Source organism: Armigeres subalbatus, chromosome 3 (assembly GCF_024139115.2).
Source record: "Armigeres subalbatus isolate Guangzhou_Male chromosome 3, GZ_Asu_2, whole genome shotgun sequence".
Classification (NCBI taxonomy): Eukaryota; Metazoa; Arthropoda; class Insecta; order Diptera; family Culicidae; genus Armigeres; species Armigeres subalbatus.
In genome coordinates, this window is record NC_085141.1 from 357,814,678 (window position 1) to 357,837,574 (window position 22,897).

A 22,897-nucleotide genomic window follows, 5' to 3' on the forward strand; every position below is an offset into this window, starting at 1 on the left:
AGGGGAAAAGACGGCTTTGGCAGGTTTTGTTCTATTATTGTCAGGAGGGTTTTTATCGACCAAAATTTATGAAATTTGGCCACAATATTCTTTGATATGCAAAGAATGATTAGGCCAAATTTGAGCATAATCAGTCATAAAAAAACCCCTGCCAATAATAAAACAAAACCTGCCCCCTATGTAAAAATAATAAGAAGTATTTTACAACATAGGAACTAAAATTGTTTTTACGGAACACGATGGTAAAAGGATTTTGATTTTTTTTAGTGAGATTACTTCATACGTCAAATGTGTACAATCATTTTATTTAGTTCAATTGTTAACAATGTTCTGCGAATTTCGAACTCGACTGATTTGTTCAGATTCCGAAGATATAAACATGCGCGATGACAATTTAACAACTTTACAACAACTTGAATGAAATCTTAGGAAATTAGTTCAGTGCTCTAAAAGTTACGTCAAAGTGATTTCGCCCAAATTATTACACTATTGACCTTTTCTATGAGGGGGTCTATTCTGCGAGTCAAATCGAGCTGAGTTAGGATCTTTTGGTGGCCTAATTTACTGTGAGTAGAAGGGAATTTGATTCGTGTTTGTTGCAACTTCTGTTCAACAATCTGCTCGATTTAACTTGGCTGAAATAGACTGTTTGTGGATTGTTTAGGGAATACAAAACTTCTAACATTTAACATTCATTTTGGTTGTAGTTTACTTTTTTTCTTAGGCTTATTGTTAGTTATGTTCTTATCGTTCTTATGAAATTAAACTCATCTGAGTCTTCTAAGTCGGTTGAAATCTTCAATTTCCTAGGCGATCGAATTTCCCATGCCTTTCCTAATCGGCTGGCGTTCTTGCTACTTTGAACTGTGTGCATCACTCAATGTCGTCAAAGTATAAAATTTCTTATAAACCATAGAACCTATTATTTGATTTTAAGAAATGTTTGCTGTTGCTCATTCTTGGAGCTCTTGGACATTAATCAAACTGAAAATCACGGAAAATCCTTAGGAAAGAAGAAGACAATCGTAATAAATGATTCAATGTTTTCTACATCTCGTTTATCGACATTCGGCACTCGCTTTCGAAATAGGTACGAAATTGTACTACGGGAATGCAGATCGAACTCCTTTGGAAAGAAACGAATGGTGAACAAATTTTATCATTAGCTCACCCAACGCCGGAAGGGCTCCTTACTCAAATCTCAGCGTTTTTCCAATCGATAATTAACGCTTTCAGTTCGGTACACACGGAATGATGCGGCGAAGCGATGCTAATGCGCTGGTAAATTAAGGACTGAATTATTTGATACCAAATTGGACCAGCCCCAACTTAGGGTGGTGTTAGTTTTTGTTTTCTAAATGCTATTAGAAAATATTTCTCAATAATCAAAATGGTTCGAAGTATCTTTTCATGGTAGAGTGGTAAAGATTTAAGATGAGTACTCTAAAGTCAGTACCGAGTGCAAAATATTGGGAAAAATCAGAGTGGATGTTTTGAATTAAGTTTTTTTCAAGATTGAACCAGACTCCGGAAATGATGTGCTGTTTACACTTCCCCGGAAGCAAGTTTATCTGAGTAAGCATCCTTGCCCGATGTGGAAAATAATTTTGTCAAATTTTAACAGTTTTGTTCACGCTTCGTTCCGCTTTCTTCTTTATTTTCATGCTCTTGAACTCGATATCTACCCATGCCCACGTGCTTGTACTTTGTATAACTCAAATCCATTTAATTCATTAAATGAACTTCACTAGCTGAGCGTCTGAGTGGCAGCAATTAACCGAAATATTAGATCTACTATCTTTTTCACTCTTGGTACATTTTTAGAAAGAAATGAGTGTTTTAGATTACATTTTCCAATACAATATGCAGGTCTAATACTTCGATTATGTTATTCCAACTAAGATTTATTCTTAAAAAATTACGCCACATCGACCATGATAACCAAAAAGTGGAACTTCACCAATCACCGATAGTCGTCTTTATTTGATGGTAATGATGCCATGCCATATAAATATGTGCGCCACTAGGCCGACAAATCACGTGTGTCTCGCTTCCTTTCACCACCAGCTCACCTACCTATCCATCGCCGAGCTTCCTTGTCTCCTATTCTCAACGTTCCATACCCATATGAATGTAGGAAAGCTTCCTCTTAGGAGTTCCACGCCATGACGACCTTCTTGAAGGGGACGAAGATTCCGTGCTGTGGTTCACTGAAATGGAACGGCGAAAAGATAGCGCGAAGAAAATTGATTAGTGAGTGTTGTGTGCTGCTTCGGATAGAATCGATGTGAGAAATGTGGCGCAGGGGGGTCCTGAGAAAATGTGAGGAAAATGATACGGAAAAGTCCGTAAACCCTCATCCAATCATTCGTATAGGAACATATGTAGGAAGCTGCTGTTTAGGCAGTTTAGTGTTTTCTCCGTACTGAAAGTGAGGTTCGATATTGATACGTGTCTGGTAGCTGTTTGATGAATCTTTATGTGCTGATTTCATCCCTGTCTATGACCGGATATAACAGCAGTAAGTATTTGTTTGGAAAATTTCCATGTAGTTAGTAGATATGCATGACAATGAGAAATTACGCGTTGAAACGTCAGCAGATTTTAATTCTTCACGAAAACCAAGAGGGCCCACTTTCCCTTGATGCAAATTTTCTAGCGACAAAATGTTGCTGGTTTCCGAAGCCGCATGCAAGAATTGTGATTTCCATAACAAATTGTATTACAACGAAATAAGATAGGATGCTGGGAGCTACATCGCTTCAATTATGCAAATTATCGGCTGGATTGCTTCTTTGAAGTTGAAGTTCAAGGTTACATTATGACTGTGATGCAGAGCAGATTCTAACTTCTGCAAATAGCCGAAGCATTTCGGCGTTCTAACTATGAAATCACATGCAAAACAGCTTTCTTCATAATAGTTTCTGTTTACGGGAAATTCAAATGAGATTGGTGTATTGCTTTCACTCATTTACAGGATGAAACTTTGACCTATCACGCAAGTTTATTAATAATGTACCAATAATTCAAAAGTTTTGAGGAAACTGGTTGTTGGTAAAAATGTGAACTGGGTGTTTTTCAAACAATGGTTTTGCGTGTAATTGTTCAATAATGATGTCACAGGTTTTAGGGAGGAGGGGGTCTAGAATCTAAGCAATAAAACAGAAGACAATTTATTGAATTATATCTACAGATAATTTCGGTTTTATGCTATAGTAGATTATTTATTATTCATTCAGACTAAGGCCGAAGTGGCCTGTGCGGTCTTCTGTGAGTCTTCTGCATTCGGCTCGGTTCATAGCTACACGTCGCCAACCACGCAGTCTACGGAGGGTCCGCAAGTCATCTTCCACCTGATCGATCCACCTTGAACGCTGCGTGCCCGTCGGATCGTTGTCGAGAACCATTTTCACCGGGTTACTGTCCGACATTCTGGCTACGTGCCCGGCCCATCGCAGTCGTCCGATTTTCGCGGTGTGAACGTTGGATGGCGTGGGGGCCCTCCTTAGCCGTGCGGTAAGACGCGCCGCTCCAAAGCAAAACCATGCTGAGGGTGGCTGGGTTCGATTCCCGGTGCCGGTCTACGCAATTTTCGGATTGGAAATTGTCTCGACTTCCCTGGGCATAAAAGTATCATCGTGCTAGCCTCATGATATACGAATGCAAAAATGGTAACCTGGCTTAGAAACCTCGCAGTTAATAACTGTGGAAGTGCTTAATGAACAAGCTGCGAGGCGGCTCTGTCCCAGTGTGGGGATGTAATGCCAATAAGAAGAAGAAGAAGAAGAAGAAGAAGAAGTAGAAGAAGAAGAAGAAGAAGAAGAAGAAGAAGAAGAAGAAGAAGAAGAAGAAGAAGAAGAAGAAGAAGAAGAAGAAGAAGAACGATGGATGGTTCTCCCAGCAGCTCATGCAACTCGTGGTTCTTTCGCCTCCTCCACGTACCGTCCGCCATCTGCACCCCACCAACGTACGCAGCACTTTCCTTTCGAAAACTCCAAGTGCACGTTGGTCTCCCACGAGCATTGTTTCGTAGGCTGATGTAGGCTTCCTCCATCTTCTCAAAGTTACGTGCCATAATATCTATGTCGTCGGCCAAATATAATAGTCAAATAGCTGGACGGACTTATTGAAAATTGTGCCACTCGTGTTAATCCCTGCTCTTCGTATTACCCCTTTCAAAGCGATGTTGTATAGCAGACACGAAAGACCATTACCATGCCGTAACCCTCTGCGCGTTTCGAAGGGACTCGAGAATGCCCCTGAAACTCGAACTACGCACATCACCTGATCCATCGTTGCTTTGATCAACCGTGTCAGTTTATCCGGAAATCTGTGTTCGTGCATTAGCTGCCATAGCCGGTCCCGATTGATTGTATCATATGCGGCTTTGAAGTCGATGAATAGATGATGTGTGGGAACGTTGTATTCGCGGCATTTCTGCAGTACTTGGTCTGTGATGGAGCGTTCGCCCATAAAACCCGCCTGGTACTGCCCCACGAACTCCCTTGCAATAAGGCAAAGACAAAGGTGCTATTTGAACGAGAGGGCGCCACAACATTTAAAGTAAAATGAATTTCCTTGTATGGACAAATCATCCGTTCTCATCAACTACGCATCGCATCAATATGAAAGCTAGGTCAAAAAGCAACAAATAATTTTTAGAGTTTTTGTACCCACGACTTGTTTTACAGTTCTAAACAATAAAAGAGATTTCATTGAACCTCCATACTAAATTCAAGCTGTGTACTTTTAATTTCTTCAAGACTGTTCTCCACCTCGTGTGTGTGTAATGAACATTGAAAGCTAACGATAGCGAACAGCAGATGTCAGTAGTGTATATGCAATATTACATTGATACAAACACGCAGCAACATCACCTGTCGACTGACAATGGAAATATTGCAATTATACCATCAGGTGTAGTGGCTGTTGTTAAAATGTTTTGAAAGGGCTTCAAGCGGAATTTTTGCTAGAATGCAATTGACGACCTCCTATTGGTGCTAGTCGACGGGATAAAATTTGGGAGAGTACCTTGTAGGCGGCGTTCAGCAATGTGATGCCGTAGTAGCTACAATCCAGCTTATCGCCCTTTTTGTAGATGAGACACACGACACCTTCCATCCACTCCTGCGGCAAAACTTCCTCATACCTTGGTAATGACCCAGTGCAGCGCTCTAGCCAGTGCCTCACCACCGTGTTTAAATAGCTCTCCTGGTAGTTGGTCAACCCCAGGGGCTTTGTTGTTCTTCAGCCGGCCAATCTCCTCCTGGATTTCCTGGAGATTCGGAGCCGGTAAAATTATGTCCTGCGTGCGTTCTCCCAGGTCCATCACCGCACCGCCATCGTCGTCTGCCACATCGCCATTCAAGTATTCTTCGTAGTGCTGCCGCCACCTTTGGATCACCTCACGCTCGTTCGTGACAAGGTTCCCGTTTATGTCCTTACACATATCAGGCTGTGGCACGGCACGTAGCCCTTACGTGAACGGTTCAACTTCTCATAGAACTTTCGTGCGTTATTAGCGCGGTACAGTTGCTCCGTCTCTTCACGGTCTCGACCTTCCTGCTGGCGCTTTTTCCTCTGGAGTTTTGTCTGTTCTGCGCCCGTTTATATCGTGCCTCATTCTTCTCTTCCACTAACTACTCACATTCGCCGTCATACCAGTCGTTTCTCTGATCCGGGGGCACCGTGTCAAGTGCAGCGGTTGTGGTGCTACCAATGGCGGATTGAATATCTCTCCGGCCATCTTCAAGAGACGCTCTTCTTCCGTTGGGATTGACACTTCCAGCTGCTGCGCGTATCCTTGGGCTAGTCTACCGTCCTGTAGCCGTCCAATGTTAAGCCGCGGCGTCCGACTTCGACGCGTGTTGTTCACCGTGGAGAGTTTTGAGCGCAGGCATACTGCAACGAGGTAGTGATCGGATTCAATATTCGCACTGCGGCAAGTGCGGACGTTCGTGATGTCGGAGAAGAATTTACCGTCGATTAGAACGTGGTCGATTTGGTTTTCCGGTTCTTGGTTAGGTGATCTCCACTTGGCCTTGTGGATATTTTTGCGGCGAAAGAAGGTGCTTCGGACCACCATTCCGCGGGAGGCTGTGAAGTTTATGCACCGTTGGCCGTTATCATTCGATACGGTGTGCAGACTGTCCGGTCCAATGACCGGTCTATACATTTCCCCCTTTCCTATCTGTGCATTCATGTCGCCAATGTCGATTTTGACGTCTCGCAGTGGGCATCCATCGTATGTCTGCTCCAGCTGTGTATAGAGCGCTTCTTTCTCGTCGTCGGGTCTCCCTTCGTGTGAGCAGTGCACGTTGATGATGCTATAGTTGAAGAAACGGCCTTTCATCCTCAGCTTGCATATCCTTGCGTTGATTGGCTGCCACCCAATCACACGTTGGCGCATCTTACCCAGCACTATGAAGCCGGTTCCCAGCTCGTTGGCGATGCCATAGCTTTGGTAGAAGGTAGCTGCTCGATGCCCGCTTTTCCACACTTTCTGTCCTGTCCAGCAAATCTCCTGCAGCGCCACGACGTCGAAGTTGCGGGGATGTAATTCATCGTAGATCATCCTGTCACAACCTGCGAAACCTAGCGACTTGCAGTTTCATGTTCCAAGCTTCCAATCGTGATCCTTTATTCGTCGCCTAGGTCTTTGCCGATTATATCGAGTCGCATTATCTCTTATATTGTTCGTAATTATTGGTTTTCCAGGCGGCTTATTGGGCCTGCGCAAACCTCCTGTCTCGTCGGAGGGCCGTCGTGTCAGGGCTGTTTAGCGTCCCACCTAACACCAGGACTTGGGCTTGTGCGCTTTGAGCGGCACACGGTCGCTTTGGTGGGGCCTACTTGCGGATACATGCAGCTTTTTATAGGAATTTAACAGGGCCCACTGTCAAACCCCACCATATCCTAGGCAAGCCCCACAACTCGCAGATGGACTGGGGAGGGATCGTCAATTCCTTGGACATAGTCCCTGCTGTAGATATAGTAAATATACTACTGCTTTTACGGAAATATTCGAGAATCTAACTCTGATTATTGAAATAGTATCGGATAGCATTCTCGGAAATATCAGAGCATGCAAGGCAAATGATTCTTGTCATATTGTGTTCTTGGTACACCATAGTTTTCAATGTTGACGAAGAAAACGTCCAGTTCTGCATGGGCTTCCGATCGGCTCAATCGAACAGGAACATCCGGACTCAAGATGGTAGGCTGACCAGATCATTTCGATGAAAAAACGGAACAAACGCATTTGCAAAACGGGACATGCCAAAAAAAAACCTTGTGACAAATTTCAAAAGCTGTGGAAGTTTTAAAATTTATGCGCCTAATTTTCATTTTCATTGTATCAAGTTAGTTGTGGAAAAAATATTAAATTACAAATATTTCATTTTTCGAAGGGACGCGGGCAAAAACACAAAGGAACAAAAAATTACGCATTTTTCAAAATATTAAAAAAATGTGGAATAATTCATTCTTAAGCATGCATTAAGGATTTTATTACTGACTAATATCAGAAACTTTTCTAATCTTGAACAATTGAAAATATCAATAAATAGTCAAAGTTCTTTGGCGGTCTGGGCATAATTTTAAGAAAAAAAATGTCAAAAGATAAATTCGAAAGAGCAATAGGGCGGGATATTTGATTTCTCGTGCTAAAACTTTTTTTAATGAATATAAGCGAGGGTAAATCTGCGGATAAGAATAACAAGAATCTCAACAAGGAAAGAATATTAATAAAATGTACCGCCATCGGGGTTGACAATAGGTCTGGGGGGGTAAGAATGGGTCATCGCTCTCACCGGCAGCCTGGTGGTCGTAGAGCGAAATCGTTCAAAAAGGTCTCTTATATTTTAGTCTTCTTGCCCTCAGATACATTCAATTCATACTGCAAGCATTCTAAGTAGTTGAAACAGTGACCCATTTTCACCCCCATTTGACCCATTGTCACCCCCAACGACGGTAATTTTAATTGTTTCCATAAATATGGTTGGCGTTGTCCATTGCTCCACTCATACAATAAAATAAATCCTGGCTAATTTGTAGGTTGGTTTACAGCTCGGACTCTCGGCGATTTCCACTGGATTATATTTTAAATCGGGCCAACGGAATCCCGATGATTCTTGAGTTTGGGCCTGGAAAATTTAACCCAGGAAGGCATGATCAAAATCAACTATTGTTAGATATCAAACATTGGAATATGCGAATTGATGTGACGGAGGTGAAAGTTTATTATTTTCTGATTTTGATGCTGAAATGATTTTTGAGCCTGGAAAACTCAACCCAAGAAGGCATAAGCAAAATCACCTTTTCTTAGATATCAAGAGTTGGAGTATGAGAATTGATATTGTTGAGGTGAAAGCTTAATATTTTCTGATTTTGATGCTGGAATGATTTTTGAGCCTGGAAAACTCATCCCAGGAAGGAATAATCAAATTTAGATATTTTTAGATATTCCGAGTTAGAATATGAGAAGTAACGTTATGAAGGTGGAAGTTTAATGTTTTCTGATTTTGATGCTGAAATGATTATTCAGTCTGGAAAACTCAACCCAAGAAGGCATAACCGAAATCACCTATTGTTATATATCGCGAGTTAGAATATAAGAATTGTTGTTGCGGAGGTGGAAATTCAATATTTTCTGATTTTGATGCTGGAATAACTTTTGAGCCTGGAAAACTCAACCCATGAAGGCATAATTAAAATCAGCTATTGTAAGATATCGAACGTTGGAATATGTGAATTGATGTGACGGAGGTGAAAGTTTTATATTTTCTGATTGATGCTGCAATGATTTTTGAACCTGGAAAACTCAACCCAAGAAGGCATAAGCAAAATCACCTTTTGTTAGATATCAAGAGTTGGAATATGAGAATTGATGTTGTTGAGGTGAAAGTTTATTATTTGCTGATTTTGATGCTGGAATGATTATTGAGCCTGTAAAGCTCAACCCAAGAAGGCATAATTAAAATCAACTATTGTTAGACACCGAGAGTTAGAATATAAGAATTGATATTGCGGAGGTGAAAGTTAAATATTTTCTGATTTTGATGCTGAAATGATTTTTGAGCCTGGAAAACTCAACCCAAGAAGGCATAATATAAATCAGATATTGTTAGTTACCGAGAGTTGGAATGCTGAAATCTAGATATCTGGTTAGATCTCGAGAGTTGGAAATGCTGGTTAGTTAGAGTTGGAATACTCGAGAGATGCTGGAATGATCATTTGAGCATGGCGAACTCAACCTAAGAAGGCATAAAATAGCTATTGTTGGATGTAGAGATTTAGAATATGAGATTTATTATTGCGGTAAAGAATGTTTGATATCTTCTGATTTTAATCCTGGAATGGTGTTTTGAGCTTATCCAAAAGGACATACAAATCAACGATTGCTTGATATCGAGAATTAAAAAGAGAATTATTGCAAGTTGAAGATTTTTTTACCGATAATCAGTTCCGTTAGAGTGGGGGAGAAGGTGAATGTAGAGACAGAGTAGATTAAGCAAATAAAAAATATTCCGTTTTCAAAAGTTTGTCTGAATTTGCAAAAAATAGGCACTCTTCATTAAACGCTCTTAGCAATGAATGCGAATGAGTCAGTTTTGAAACGATTGTGTTGGTAGATAGACGTGCTCTTCCCTGCTCTTCCTACGTGAAGTCACGACAATCCCCGCACACATATGGAAGCGAAATTATCAGAAAAGCTCCTGATCTTATAGCCTTATAGTGCGTGAGGTCCGAAATCTGAACAAATTTTCCCTCGCTTTGCCATAAACTTGTTTTTGTTCGGCTGATTTATAAACTATTTTTTAAAGTCGTCGTTTTTAAAACAGCGGATGATTTCGAAATAGTCAGATTTTTTTTCATAAATATTTTGAATGATTCCTAATGCTTCGAAAAGAATCAAATGATTGAAAAATATGTGATAAAGCAAATTTGAAGAAAAATAGAATTACCCACTGCCCAAGAAAAAAAATCGAAGATGATATTAATCTGGAAATAGATAGCATTCTTTTAATAATAGCTTAACATTTCAAACTTTTTTGATGGATTTCGTCTACTTCCCTTGTATTTGATTTTAGATTCCTGCCGAAAATATTGAATTAGTTTGAATAATATTTTGGAGATCTTCAAATTAAGGTTTGTTTAGATTACGTTTAGATCCCGTTAAATACGGTACGTATGGTCAGCCTACAAGATGGTGTAGTGCCCTGCGTTCAGGTGTCGGAAAGATGATGCTGTTTTGTTTCAGCCTGATCTTTCTCCAAGCTCGATGTTCAATTTGAGGGCGCCAGCGATGATGTACCGTTCACGCCACCAAGTTAGCTTCACGATGTTTTGTTTTAGGACCACAGCTGCATGTTTGGTTATTTTGGGTACGCCGCAATGATGGTTATCGGGCCGAAGATGGTGGTTACCTCTTCGATACTTTCTGCTGAAAACTTGTCAGTGCACGGCATTCTATGTTTCGACGCAAGGCGTCAAGCCGTCGTCTTCCTGGCTGGTCCCTGCTTGAGGCTTGGCGATGAGCTCCGCACACTTGGGGCCGGCACGTCAGACAGCAATTGGCACACTCCATGCGGCAGTTTCTGGTTTCGTGACCGTGATCGAGACAGTTTCCACACTGTGTTATTCGCGTTTCATAGGTCCCGAGCAAATTCTGACATGTGCTGACAACAATGCGGGCAAATAAAAAATATCTTTTGATATCGACATCAAATTGAAATCATAATTTGTTTTCAAATTTAGGTATCCGTGATTGATTACTTATTTTGATTTCAATTTGCTGTACCTCTGCATTATTTAATTGATATTTGGCCGGCGTTCTGCTAAAACGCACCAAACGGCTTATTGACTACCTTGTGATAAAGCTTGATCCACTTAGTATTTGGCCGCACGAAATTAGACATTTCTTTGTCGAAAAAGTACATATAAAGGTGGTTCAGGTTTTATTATACAGGGAATTTAGTAAACATTGAAGGTAAAAATATCGAAAAATTATTCATTGGCATTTCGGTTGAATTCTCGGACTTTTCTCTCAATACCACTTGTTATTTTTTGCACAGTAGAATGGTCAACTTGATCTGCCATTTTTTCACACCACTTCTCCATATCGGATGGTTTTCTTATTGTTTTCCACCATTTCTCAAGTTTCCCTCTGATAATTGCCTAATATTTTTCGTTGGGGCGAAAATTTGGGCATTTTGGTGGGTTGATAGTTTTTTCAATAACGTCATTATCATTCGGTTCATACCATTCCATTACATTCCGTCTGTAATGGCAGTTTATTAAGTCTGGCCAAAGCAACACCGGACAGTCGTGTGATTGAATGGATGGCAAAAATCGCTTCTGAAGACACTCCTCCTTGTATATTTGTCCATTTATGGTCGCTCCAGTGATGAAAACTTTAGTTTTCTTTCCACAACTGCAGATGGTTTGACATATCATCAATTTGTGGGCAATTTTGCCAGTATAGACATATTTGAATTTTCCTGGAGCATTACCCTTCCGTTTGGCAAGGTAAAACTTTTGTCCCGGGAATTGAAAGTCCATTTTAATAATAGTTTCATCGCCTATCAAAATACATCAATTGTATTTCGTCAGAACTTGCACGACCAGCATTCTTGCGCGATGTTTGGCAACCAGGTTTGTTACAGGGTCCTGTTGGGATGCTTAATGACATCATATGACTTGAAACCTTTGCGCCGACAAATTATTTGAGCTGTGCTGCACGGCGCAGTGAGCCTTTTCGCTAAATCACGAAGAAATCCCAGAATTGTTCCGAACTGCTCTGCAGACTGTCACTTGTAGTTTCTGGTCATATGTTCCATTTCTACGTCTGTTTTGTTCTACGCGATCCAGTAATAATGTTTTCCGATAACGTTTGACAGTTTTTACAGTTAATTTCGGTAATTTTAGATACTTAGAAATCATTCCTCCTGACTATGGTGATTTCCAACGTGAGTGTGCAAAATTTGTTGCCATCTCTCGCGTTCCATTTCCGATAACTTTTGAACGTGAGCAATGAGCATCAATAGGGTAAAAGTTCCAATAGTCGTGGGTGTTCCTATAGTTGCGGTAGTGCTATTTTTACAAAATTTACGTCTGAAACGCAGCAACCCATCTAGTCTACCAATTTGTTGACATGTCAATAGACGAAATAACAGAAAACAGTTATGAATTCCCGTAAAAACGGTAAAGTATCATTTAAATACCTTAAATTTTTCTCAGCCTTGCACCAATAGTTGCGGTAGTGTTCCCATAGTTGCGAGTCCCATATGAAAACAATGAGATTCGCAACTATAGGAACCAGAATTAAAACTACCGCAACTATTGGAACACCGCACCAATAATTGGAGGTACCATTTTAGGAAACAATGATGGGTGTTGCTGCAATTAGCTCAGTTTTTGGATGAAATATAATGAATAACCTTTCATATGCACACTCGAGGTAAGTGGAATGAAGTAAGGACTTGGTGTGAACCAACAAATAGTGATAGAATGTGCTTAGTTCCTCCACTATTGGGTCGTTTACCCTACTGATGAAACTTTCACCATAAATTAAACAAACCTTCCGCAACGATGTGATGTGTTTTGCTTCTCGGTACGGCCACCAGAGGCGCCGCAGTAATTGGAAAGAAACGGCCAAATACTAAGTGGATCAAGCTTTATTTTATCGCAAAAGTTAAAGGTAAATCATTCCATATCAATTCATCCACACATTTATTGTAGGAGATCCTTAGTTATGGGATGGCGATTTGATAGAACCGTGGCCATTTATGACAGTGAGCAACTTTTCCTGAATTTTGTGGGACGTATAATATTGCAATGGGTTTCACTTCTGCTTAAAAAATAGCTAAATATTCTTGCAAAACATTGTTTGAAAAATCTTTGATTTAAGTTAACGAGGTGTAGCACGTATTTCAGTCTGAGCGATTCCTTTTCCGGCGTACTTCAATTCAACTCAATCTCTCAAAATCTAAATCTGTAACTAACAGAAACAAGACTTTAGGTGGAATTAGATGAGTTTCAGAGTGAAAATGGCTAAAATGTAGTCAATGATGCTTCAAATCGAGTATTTTAAATTAGCATAACCTTTTAGAATCATTTAGGTATATATCATTTACAGTCCAGCATAAATCCATTTCACACAAAAAATCAATAAAAAAACTTTTGCATATTTTTTATGCATATCAATTTTATGCACAATAAGCTATAGGATAGGATGTGACAACTCAATTTTGACTGCCTTGTTGTTTTCTCAGTCGGTTGCTTCGACGCGGTGGTGGCCAGTGGTTCCAAATTACGTTTATGCAAAATCCGCCAAATAATTTGTTATTAAATTTTATGTTTTCTCGTTCATTTCTTTCATCATTCATCGTAAAAAAATGTTATGTACTAACAGAAACAACTTTTTACGTGGAATTGGATGAGTTTTAGAGTAAAAATGGTTAAAATATGGTCAATGATGCTTCAAATCGAGTGGTTTTAATCAGCATAACCTTTGAAAATCATGTATATAACATTTACAGTCCAGCATTATTTAATTCACAAAAAATCAATAAAAAAGACTTTTGCATATTTTATCAATATTAATTTTGTGTACCACCAGCACGGCCAAGTTAACAATAAGCTACCCTTCTGAAAATGTGCCACCACCAATTGAAGTAATCGGTTGTCATTTTCACCCCATTAGCAACTGGTACGATAATGACAGAAAATCGGTACGATTTTTTATGACTTCTTGGCACATCGGGTAAGGGAGGTATTTTGGACCACCAGTTCGACGGCTCATATTTTGGACCACTGAGTGCAAATTCCTCTTGGTGGTCCAAAATAAACCCCCGTAAGGGTGGTCCAAAATACATCTTTTACCCTCCTATCTATATCCTAGGAAGCACACACTCTTCAATCAGTCTAGAATCATATCCGGGATCAAAGCAGCCTGTTCCTATACCATTATTCCACTTGACATTTCCAAAAACGGGGGGCGGCCGGTCAATCCGCAAACCATGGCTCGTCGCATCAAGCTTGGTCAACTGCTCGATATTGCCTTCGAAATTCCGGAAACCGGTGTAGTTAACATTCGACTGCTATTCGAAATCCTTCGTGCATTACTGAAAAAATTAGGACTCAATAATCTGGACGTGCTGGTCGATTTGGGCCAAGCCAGTAGCAGCCACGCCTTGGCGGACAGATCGAAATGCTGGGAGGGATTTGGGGTTGACGAACTGCTGAGTCCGAGCCTGATGGCGTTAGATCCTGAAGCGCGGGCTGCCGAAATCGCCCGCAGGCGGGCAGAGGAAATCAAGCAGGTGTTGAATCTTTTGAATGCCTATATGGTTCGCTTGCAAGCGTTGGAAGTCGGGTTGGCCGATTTGAGGGCAAAGCGTGCCGAAGATCTGGAGACTATGGCGAGGATGTTGAAACAGATTGACCATCTGGATGCAAGGCTGTGTGAGCAGGAGAAAAAGGTTGCCAAGTTGGAAGCCAATATGGATTGTATAGGATTGGCTATGTTGGATTACGATATCAAGATTGAGGATATTTTCCGGCAGTTGGATTTGATGGGGGTTGAAATTAGAGAAATAAAGTGTCAAATTCGGTGCATCGAGAAGGATCGACAGCAGTTTGTGACGGCTGTTCAAACAGTCACGGAGCAGATCAATTATTTTTCAATGACGAAAGCCGATAAGGATGTAATGGAGAGAGAGCTGGAATTAAGAGCTTTGACGGAAGATTTGAAGGGATATGTTCCTTTTGAATGTTACAGCGTGACACAAAGGGAGCTGAGCAGCAACATAGCAAAGCTTTATGAAGGAATCTACCGACAAGACCAGCATTTGAAGCAGAAAACTTACGAACTAACGAAAGAACTCGAATCCAAGGTTCGAACGGGAGACATCATTGATCTTCGAAGACAACAATCCAAAATATTGACAAAGTTAAGGCAGATGGAAATGAATTTGAACTCAAAGAGATCGATAGCAGCGGGAATTTCGCTGAGCTCAAAGCGAAGTGCACACTGCTTAACTTGCGGGTTAGAAGCTTCTTTGGAAGATTACGCAGAGCTGATACCTAGACCTGTGCAGTTTATTCCTCCATCCAAAGCAAAGAACATATTCACTCTTCAAAGTCGCTACTGCGGAGGAGATGGTACCATTACAAAACCAGAGGAAAAGGTTGTCATCCAGACTACAGTTCTAGGATTGGAGTGCCAGAACAAATCTGGATCTGTTCCAAAACAGATCATCGGTAACGATGGTGCAAAGTATTCAGCTGATCCTTGTCCGATGCCAGTAGATAAATTTAAGGTATAAAATTGAATGAGAGCAATAAATTATAACTTACCAGTCGAAAAACTTTCTTCCATCAATCGATCCATCACATTCGCCCAAATTGTTTGGAAGTTGTAGGCCAACATAGGTCTCATCCTGGTCACCATAGGCACCGCTACCGCCCGCCAGCGGGCCAATGTAGCGTACCCTACCGACTACAACTCGTCCGCTGCGTGCTATTACCTTCGCTAGATGCCCGGGCTTTAGACATTTGGCGGTCTTTGGCAGGAATGGCAGTGCCTGTTTCGACGGAATGTAGTCTGTGAATTAAAGAGAATTGTTTAATTTAGAAGAAATGTTTCATCAAAGCTCTGAATTACCCCGTTGAATGTCGTTCTCGGAGCACCTTCGATGCTTGGCTGTGGCCGGGATATGCTGTGGGGGCGGAGGTAATGGAGGTTCACAGTGTCCCCCGGGGTCCTCGAGCATAATGTTGCCTTCAATGGACCTTCGCAGGAAGTCTTCCGCCTCCTCTAGTAAACTGTCCGTCGATCCACCGGAGTCTCCATGAATGCGATACAGCGAAGGCCCACCGTACCTTCTGGGACAGTTGCAGTCGTGCCTCAGATCCGGTAGCGAGCCCCGTATTTTGTGCGTTGATTCATGGAAGGTCACCCTAGGGGTGTAGTGCATACTTTCCGAAGCTCGAAGCGATGTGCTTTGGTGGTTGTGTCGACAAACCGCGCAGCGGATTGATGGTACGCTTCGCGAACGGTGATGCTTACTTAGTGTGCTGTACCGTGACCCAAGTGAGTAGCTTTTGGACGAATCGAACGAGTCTCCGCGATCGGCCCAGTAGGCGTCCGTTTGCGTCGTTTGCGTAGCTATGCTGCTCTCGTTGACCGTCCATTGAGAAACTCCAGGTGAAGTCATGCTATAGCTGGGCGGAATCCTGAAGGAATGTAAAGGAAAACAACTTATAAATATCTGAACTTAAAAACCACAACTGCAAAATAGTATGTGTGGGAAGAAAATAAAATGATTCAACAAATGTCGGTACCCCTTAACCGTTTCCGGTGTCTTGAGTAGGTTGCCCTTGAAATAGTTCGGCGAGCGGTTCTCATCGTTGTTCTCATCCTGCTCATCCGGCTGCTGGCAAAGGTGATCCGCCGAGCGCGATAGCTCCGGTACCATGCTGGTGAAATTGATATCGCTCAATAGCACTCGACGGGCCTCCTGGGTTTTATCTGATGGCCTGCAGCAGGAGGCGATTGATTGATGGTTGCACGGTGGTTGGAATTGCGGTTCCCATCGGTAGTTGTTGATGTGAGCCCGGCAGCAGCAGTGTGGAATAGATACAAACCATAACATGTTTTGCTGGATATAAGCTACACGATTAGATGTACATATGTGCAAAAATGATGAGGGGTTCATTCTATCCTCATCTTGTAAAATGAGAATTTTGTGGATGGTGGTACTTAACATTGTCAAAATAATTGGCTTGGTAAAACGATACAGATTCATGGAGGCAATAAAGCAATGAATGTGTGGAATGTTTTAGACTTATTTTTTCATGTTCCGCTTCAGAATATTAAATTGTATTTTTTTTTTGCTATTTTTATTAATGCTCTGTCCCGAAGCTGGTTAGTTTAATTGAATTTTATTTATTAGCGATTCCTAAATTCATTTGAAAGTATTCTCGTTTGACTTTTAACTACGGAAGACTTTTGACCGACTCAATCATGAGGGCCTTATAAATCCTAATGGTGTCTCATAGAAGAAAAACATCGACATCATCGAAGAGTGATACGCTTTTACTTGCAGGTTGTTGCAAGACATAGTCTTATCCAATCCAATTTGATCTCTGGATGGATAAGGCAAGATGTAGTATAAGGATTATTTTTTATCAAACCTACATACTAAGAATTACTTAAATGACTTCGAATTGACTGATAACAAAATTGCTGATGCGGAGTTGCTGGTTAGAAACGTTTATCACTACGTAGTGGCCTGTACCAACCATCAACGTCATCAAGACAAAATCGTTACATTTAAAAGCGTTGATTGTAATTGATCTGTAATTGCCGTTAAGAGTTGGGTCTTAATTTCTCACATTACTGCTAAGGTTACTTCATGAATTTAAGTTTATCGTAGCATAGTTTAGCGTAATGTTTTTAGTCTTCAGTATTGTTTTCAATAAGGTAAAGATAAGACGAAAGTTGATAGGCTGACACTGTCAACATCATAAAGAACTTCGAAAGTCCAAAATGAATATTTTTTTAATACGCACATACGTAGAATAATTCAATTAAACGAATAAATAAACAATCGACAATTTTTCATCTGGCTGTTCCCATCGTAAGCCATGTGCTCCCGACTAGAAAACACGGTTTTCCCATGGGGACATCGGTCGGACTAGGCACAGACTTTCGGTGGCGTGACTAAGCCCATTTAGTCACGCTCCTCGTTCCAGCTCGAGCGAGTAGCAGTGCCGGTGAACAAGAGCATCAGATGAAGTGATACTCAATTATCGGGTGCCTCTAATCTTAATTGTGTGAATTTGTGAACAAATCCACTCATCGTTTCCCTTGCTCTATTTCTGCTCGGATCGTGACACTCGCCGGGTTCCAGTACTCCGCTTTGAAGAGGAACGTACCGCATTTCGCAAAGTCTTGTGTTCAGGCACCCACTTTAGTTTGTAGAGCAAGAGCTCCACCAATGCTATTCTTAAATCAGCACTTGGCCTTCCGGTCGATTAGTGCTCGGCAAGCCGGGTAAAAGCGCAAGGCACGTTTAGCTTTTTTGCACTACGGCTTTGTAAATTAATTTGCTGGCGCCAAGTGATTTTGTGCCCGGGAGGAGCTTCATAAGCAAAAACGGAGATCGATAATTAAAGATGATGCGAAATAAATCGACAACAATATTGGATAAAAGCTTTATAACTGGGTACAGTCCAGTTTCGCGATATGTTTCATTGGGTTCAAAATTCAATTTACTTTTAAAAGATAATTATCAATCAAACATTTAAAAAGACATTACATCAATCAATCAATCAATCAATCAATCAATCAATCAATCAATCAATCAATCAATCAATCAATCAATCAATCAATCAATCAATCAATCAATCAATCAATCAATCAATCAATCAATCAATCAATCAATCAATCAATCAATCAATCAATCAATCAATCAATCAATCAATCAATCAATCAATCAATCAATCAATCAATCAATCAATCAATCAATCAATCAATCAATCAATCAATCAATCAATCAATCAATCAATCAATCAATCAATCAATCAATCAATCAATCAATCAATCAATCAATCAATCAATCAATCAATCAATCAATCAATCAATCAATCAATCAATCAATCAATCAATCAATCAATCAATCAATCAATCAATCAATCAATCAATCAATCAATCAATCAATCAATCAATCAATCAATCAATCAATCAATCAATCAATCAATCAACCAATCAATCAATCAATCAATCAATCAATCAATCAATCAATCAATCAATCAATCAATCAATCAATCAATCAATCAATCAATCAATCAATCAATCAATCAATCAATCAATCAATCAATCAATCAATCAATCAATCAATCAATCAATCAATCAATCAATCAATCAATCAATCAATCAATCAATCAATCAATCAATCAATCAATCAATCAATCAATCAATCAATCAATCAATCAATCAATCAACCAATCAATCAATCAATCAATCAATCAATCAATCAATCAATCAATCAATCAATCAATCAATCAATCAATCAATCAATCAATCAATCAATCAATCAATCAATCAATCAATCAATCAATCAATCAATCAATCAATCAATCAATCAATCAATCAATCAATCAATCAATCAATCAATCAATCAATCAATCAATCAATCAATCAATCAATCAATCAATCAATCAATCAATCAATCAATCAATCAATCAATCAATCAATCAATCAATCAATCAATCAATCAATCAATCAATCAATCAATCAATCAATCAATCAATCAATCAATCAATCAATCAATCAATCAATCAATCAATCAATCAATCAATCAATCAATCAATCAATCAATCATGCGGAATTTGTTGGAATTTCTGGAGAGGCAGAGGTCCGTCTTGGTTAACGAGCTGCCAATGTGATAGATAGGAGAAGGTAACTGATGGAATTTCTAATTGGATGTAGGAAACGAGCTCTATAGTTCATTACTGTTAGAATACTCAAGTTGAAGGTATAGGAATAGTAATGGAAACGGTATGGAAGTCCATTTCCAGTTCTAGCGATTGCTAAATGCGTGAATGGTACTCGTTATTTCTTGTCAAAATGCTTACAGAATCCTTCACAGGTACTCAGAAGCATTCATAATAAACTACAGGCGGTGAAAGTTATTTCATGAAAATCAATGTTGCTTGTGCTATTATTTGCGAAATCAAAAAGAATGACTAAAATTTTAATTTTTTTTGAGGTTACAAAATCGGGTCGAAAACGTGATAAAATCGGGACGTGATAAAATCGGGTCGAGAACGTTATAAAATCGGGGGTAGACAAAATCGGGGAGTGACAAAATCGGGTCAACACTGTATTTAATGAACTAAATACGATGCATAAACCAGATTACTTCTAGACCAACATTTGAAAAGGGCGTAACAGCCAAAATTTATTCTTTTTGATTCTCCGTCTACAAATATAGCTTTATATGTAGACGAGGAATCAGAAGGAATAAATTTTGGCTGTTACGCCCTTTTCAAATGTTGGTCTAGACTTCTACTTGCAAAAGTAAAACAAATTGTTTATTTAGTGAAACTTTTCTTAGAATCTATTTCATAACAATCGCAATACCTCTCAATCTGCAACAATAATAATGTTTATTTGGTTCACATTTCGACAGCTCTCAATGCTCAATTGGTTCACAATGGCCCTAGTATGGGAGGTACTGTAACGAGTTTTTTTTGTGTCCGAAATACTTTCGTTACTCAATTTGCATAATCCAAAACTTCAGCACAATTGGACTTACGGCAGAGTTCTCGTGGGCGTAGCCAGGATTTCTAGAAAGGGGGGGGGCAACTTTTTTGGTCTTCTAAATCGTAGTTTTATAGTAGTTTTATAAAAACACATGAATATTACCACATGAAACCAAATCGAAACAATAATGATTAAAACAATAATGGATTTAAAGATGCGTGATTTATTGCTCATCAGATATTTTTGAATAAAGTGAGAAAAATATTAACGAACTTAGTATTCAGAAAGAATATAAAATCGGCTATAACAATTATTATAAAAATCCTGCATTCTTCCATAAGTTTAAGAAAACTAGATCCATACATCTGAATTTCAAAACAAATCCTCTCTGGAATAATATTTATTATAAAATAGGCAGAAAAATCAATATGCAAGCTTTCTCCAGGAATTCCTTCGACAATTGCTCCTGGTATTCTATCCGAAATTCTATCAGGAATTCTTTAGGAATGCCTCCAGTAAATAAATTTTGCCGGGAATTGATCCGAAAGTTCCACCATTATTTGCTCCAAGAAAATCTTCACGAACTTCTTTATAAGTTCTGCAGAATTCCCTGCAATAATTCAAATAATTTCCTGAGAATTTCACGAAAAATCTTCGAATTTCTTGTGTAAATTCCATACAATATTCCGTGAATTGTTTCGAATAATTTCTTGTGAAAATTTCAAAGAATTTCTCCAGGAATTCCACCGGAAATTTATACAGAAATTGTACCGAAAATGAAATCAACAATGGAATTTTCGGAGGAATTCCTAGATTAATTCGCAATGAAATCCTGAAAGAATTCCGGTGGAAATTTCAAGATTTCCACTGGTAGATCCTCCAGGAGTTTCTCCGAAAATTCTTCCTGGAATTGTTCCAGGAGTTCCACCGGCATTTCCACCAAGAATTTCTCTAGGATTTCCTTCGAGAATAATTCTGGTAGTTCTATCGGCAGTTCCTCTGAAAATTCTTCTGGGAATTTCGGCAAAATTGGAATTTATTTAGGCTTCTTCAGGAATTTATATAGATTTTCCACCAGAAGCTCCTCCGAGAATTTCTCTGCGAGCTCCTCAGGGAATTCTCCGGGAGGTCCTCTGATGATGATGATGGTCCAGCTACAAAGCTACAAGGGTTTCAGCTAGACGAGATTTGTCTATAAGATGAATTCTCTTGTTTCCGAGAATGCTTCTGGTAGTTTCCCCGGGGTTCCTTTGAAAATTCTCCCGGGAGTTTCTTCTGAAATTCTTCCAGAAAATTCCTTCGAGAGTTCCTCCGAGAGTTCCACCAGCAATTCATCCGGGAGTTTCTCCGGAAATTCCTCCGGGGGTTCCACCAGAAGCTATTCCAGGAACTTATTCAGGCTTTTTTCAGGAAATCATTTAGGCTTTCTTCAGAAATTAAGCTGGAAATTCCTCCCGAAGTTCTTCCGATAGTTTCTCTGGGAGCTCATTCGGGAGGTCCTCTAGGAATTCTTCTAGGAGTTCCTCCTAAGATTCCTCCGGGATTTCTTACGGGAGATCTTACGGGACCTCCTCCGGCAGTTCCTTCAGGAATTCCTCCAGGAGATCCACCAGCAGTTTCTACGAGAATCCCTCCGGGAGTTTTACCGGCAGTTTCTCCGGGTGTTTCTCTGAAAAGGAACTCCCGGAGGAACTGCCAGAGTAATTTCTGGAGGAAGTCCCGGGGGATTTTCTATAGGAATTTCCGGAGAAATTATCAGAGGAATTCTCGGAGGAACTGCCGGTGGAACTTCTGGAGGGATTTATTGAAGAACTACAGGAAGAATTTCCGGAGGAAATCCTGGAGGAACTCTCGTAAGAATTCTATAATGAACTCCCAAAGGAACTTCCGTAAGAATTCCAGGAGGAACTTGTAAGAACATTGTGAACCCAACTTAAAGCGTTTGTCGTTTAATTTATGTTTCGCGTATTTTGCTGTCTGATATCGTGCTGTGTATTGCTCAATGTAAGTTTTCATTTACCCTGCCGTGACGATGCAGTCAGTGGATTTGAAAGTCTAGCAAAGACAGTAACCTATATTAGCCACCTATGTGTCAAGAACTGAAGTAGCACAGAAGGATTAGAAATTTGAATTTATTGCGTCGTTCATGATCTAATGCGTCGTTGTAAAACAGCCAGATTTGATTGTAATTTACAACAATAGTTCGTATTACGTCGTAAATTAAACTCTCTGTAACCGACCAATAAGAGGGAAACACGTAGCAACGACTAGGCTGAAGCCAATCTAAGTCGCGTCGGTTTCCTCATTATAGTGGAGTGCTTACTAGAGTTCAGTTGAAAACTTACCGTCTTTTTTAAAAAGTGAATTTGAACGACGCCATACTAAGCTCGGAGTAAGTTCGCGTCCGATTAAATTTATTTTCCTAAATATTAGTTCTAATGCTTACTTTTGTATTTAGTTTATATATTTATCGAGTGTGATTCAGTTTAAGATTGAAATTGTTGCGAACCTAGTTAATATTTTCGACTTTGAATTCTTAAAAGAACCTCCCGGAGGAATTCCCGTAAGAACTCCCAGAGAAATTCTCCGAGGAACTTCTGGAGGAATTTGTAGATAAATGCC

The 22,897-nt window shown here is 39.9% G+C and overlaps 1 protein-coding gene across 4 annotated transcripts in view; it reads right to left on the reverse strand.

The window, feature by feature from the left end:
- Positions 1-252: 252 nt before the first annotated feature.
- Positions 253-22,897, reverse strand: part of LOC134226190 (uncharacterized) — a 144,223-nt gene continuing 121,578 nt past the window's right edge. For 3 of the 4 annotated variants that reach the window (XM_062706802.1, XM_062706801.1, XM_062706800.1), the window contains exons 4-7: positions 16,348-16,542; positions 15,668-16,239; positions 15,361-15,607; positions 253-2,210 (exon numbers count right to left, since the gene is read on the reverse strand). In XM_062706802.1, the coding sequence (XP_062562786.1) occupies positions 2,150-2,210; positions 15,361-15,607; positions 15,668-16,239; positions 16,348-16,542 (1,075 nt within the window). In that variant the 3' untranslated portion in view covers positions 253-2,149. The remainder of the gene's footprint in view (positions 2,211-15,360; positions 15,608-15,667; positions 16,240-16,347; positions 16,543-22,897) is intronic. The other variant, XM_062706803.1, reaches the window with a different exon arrangement.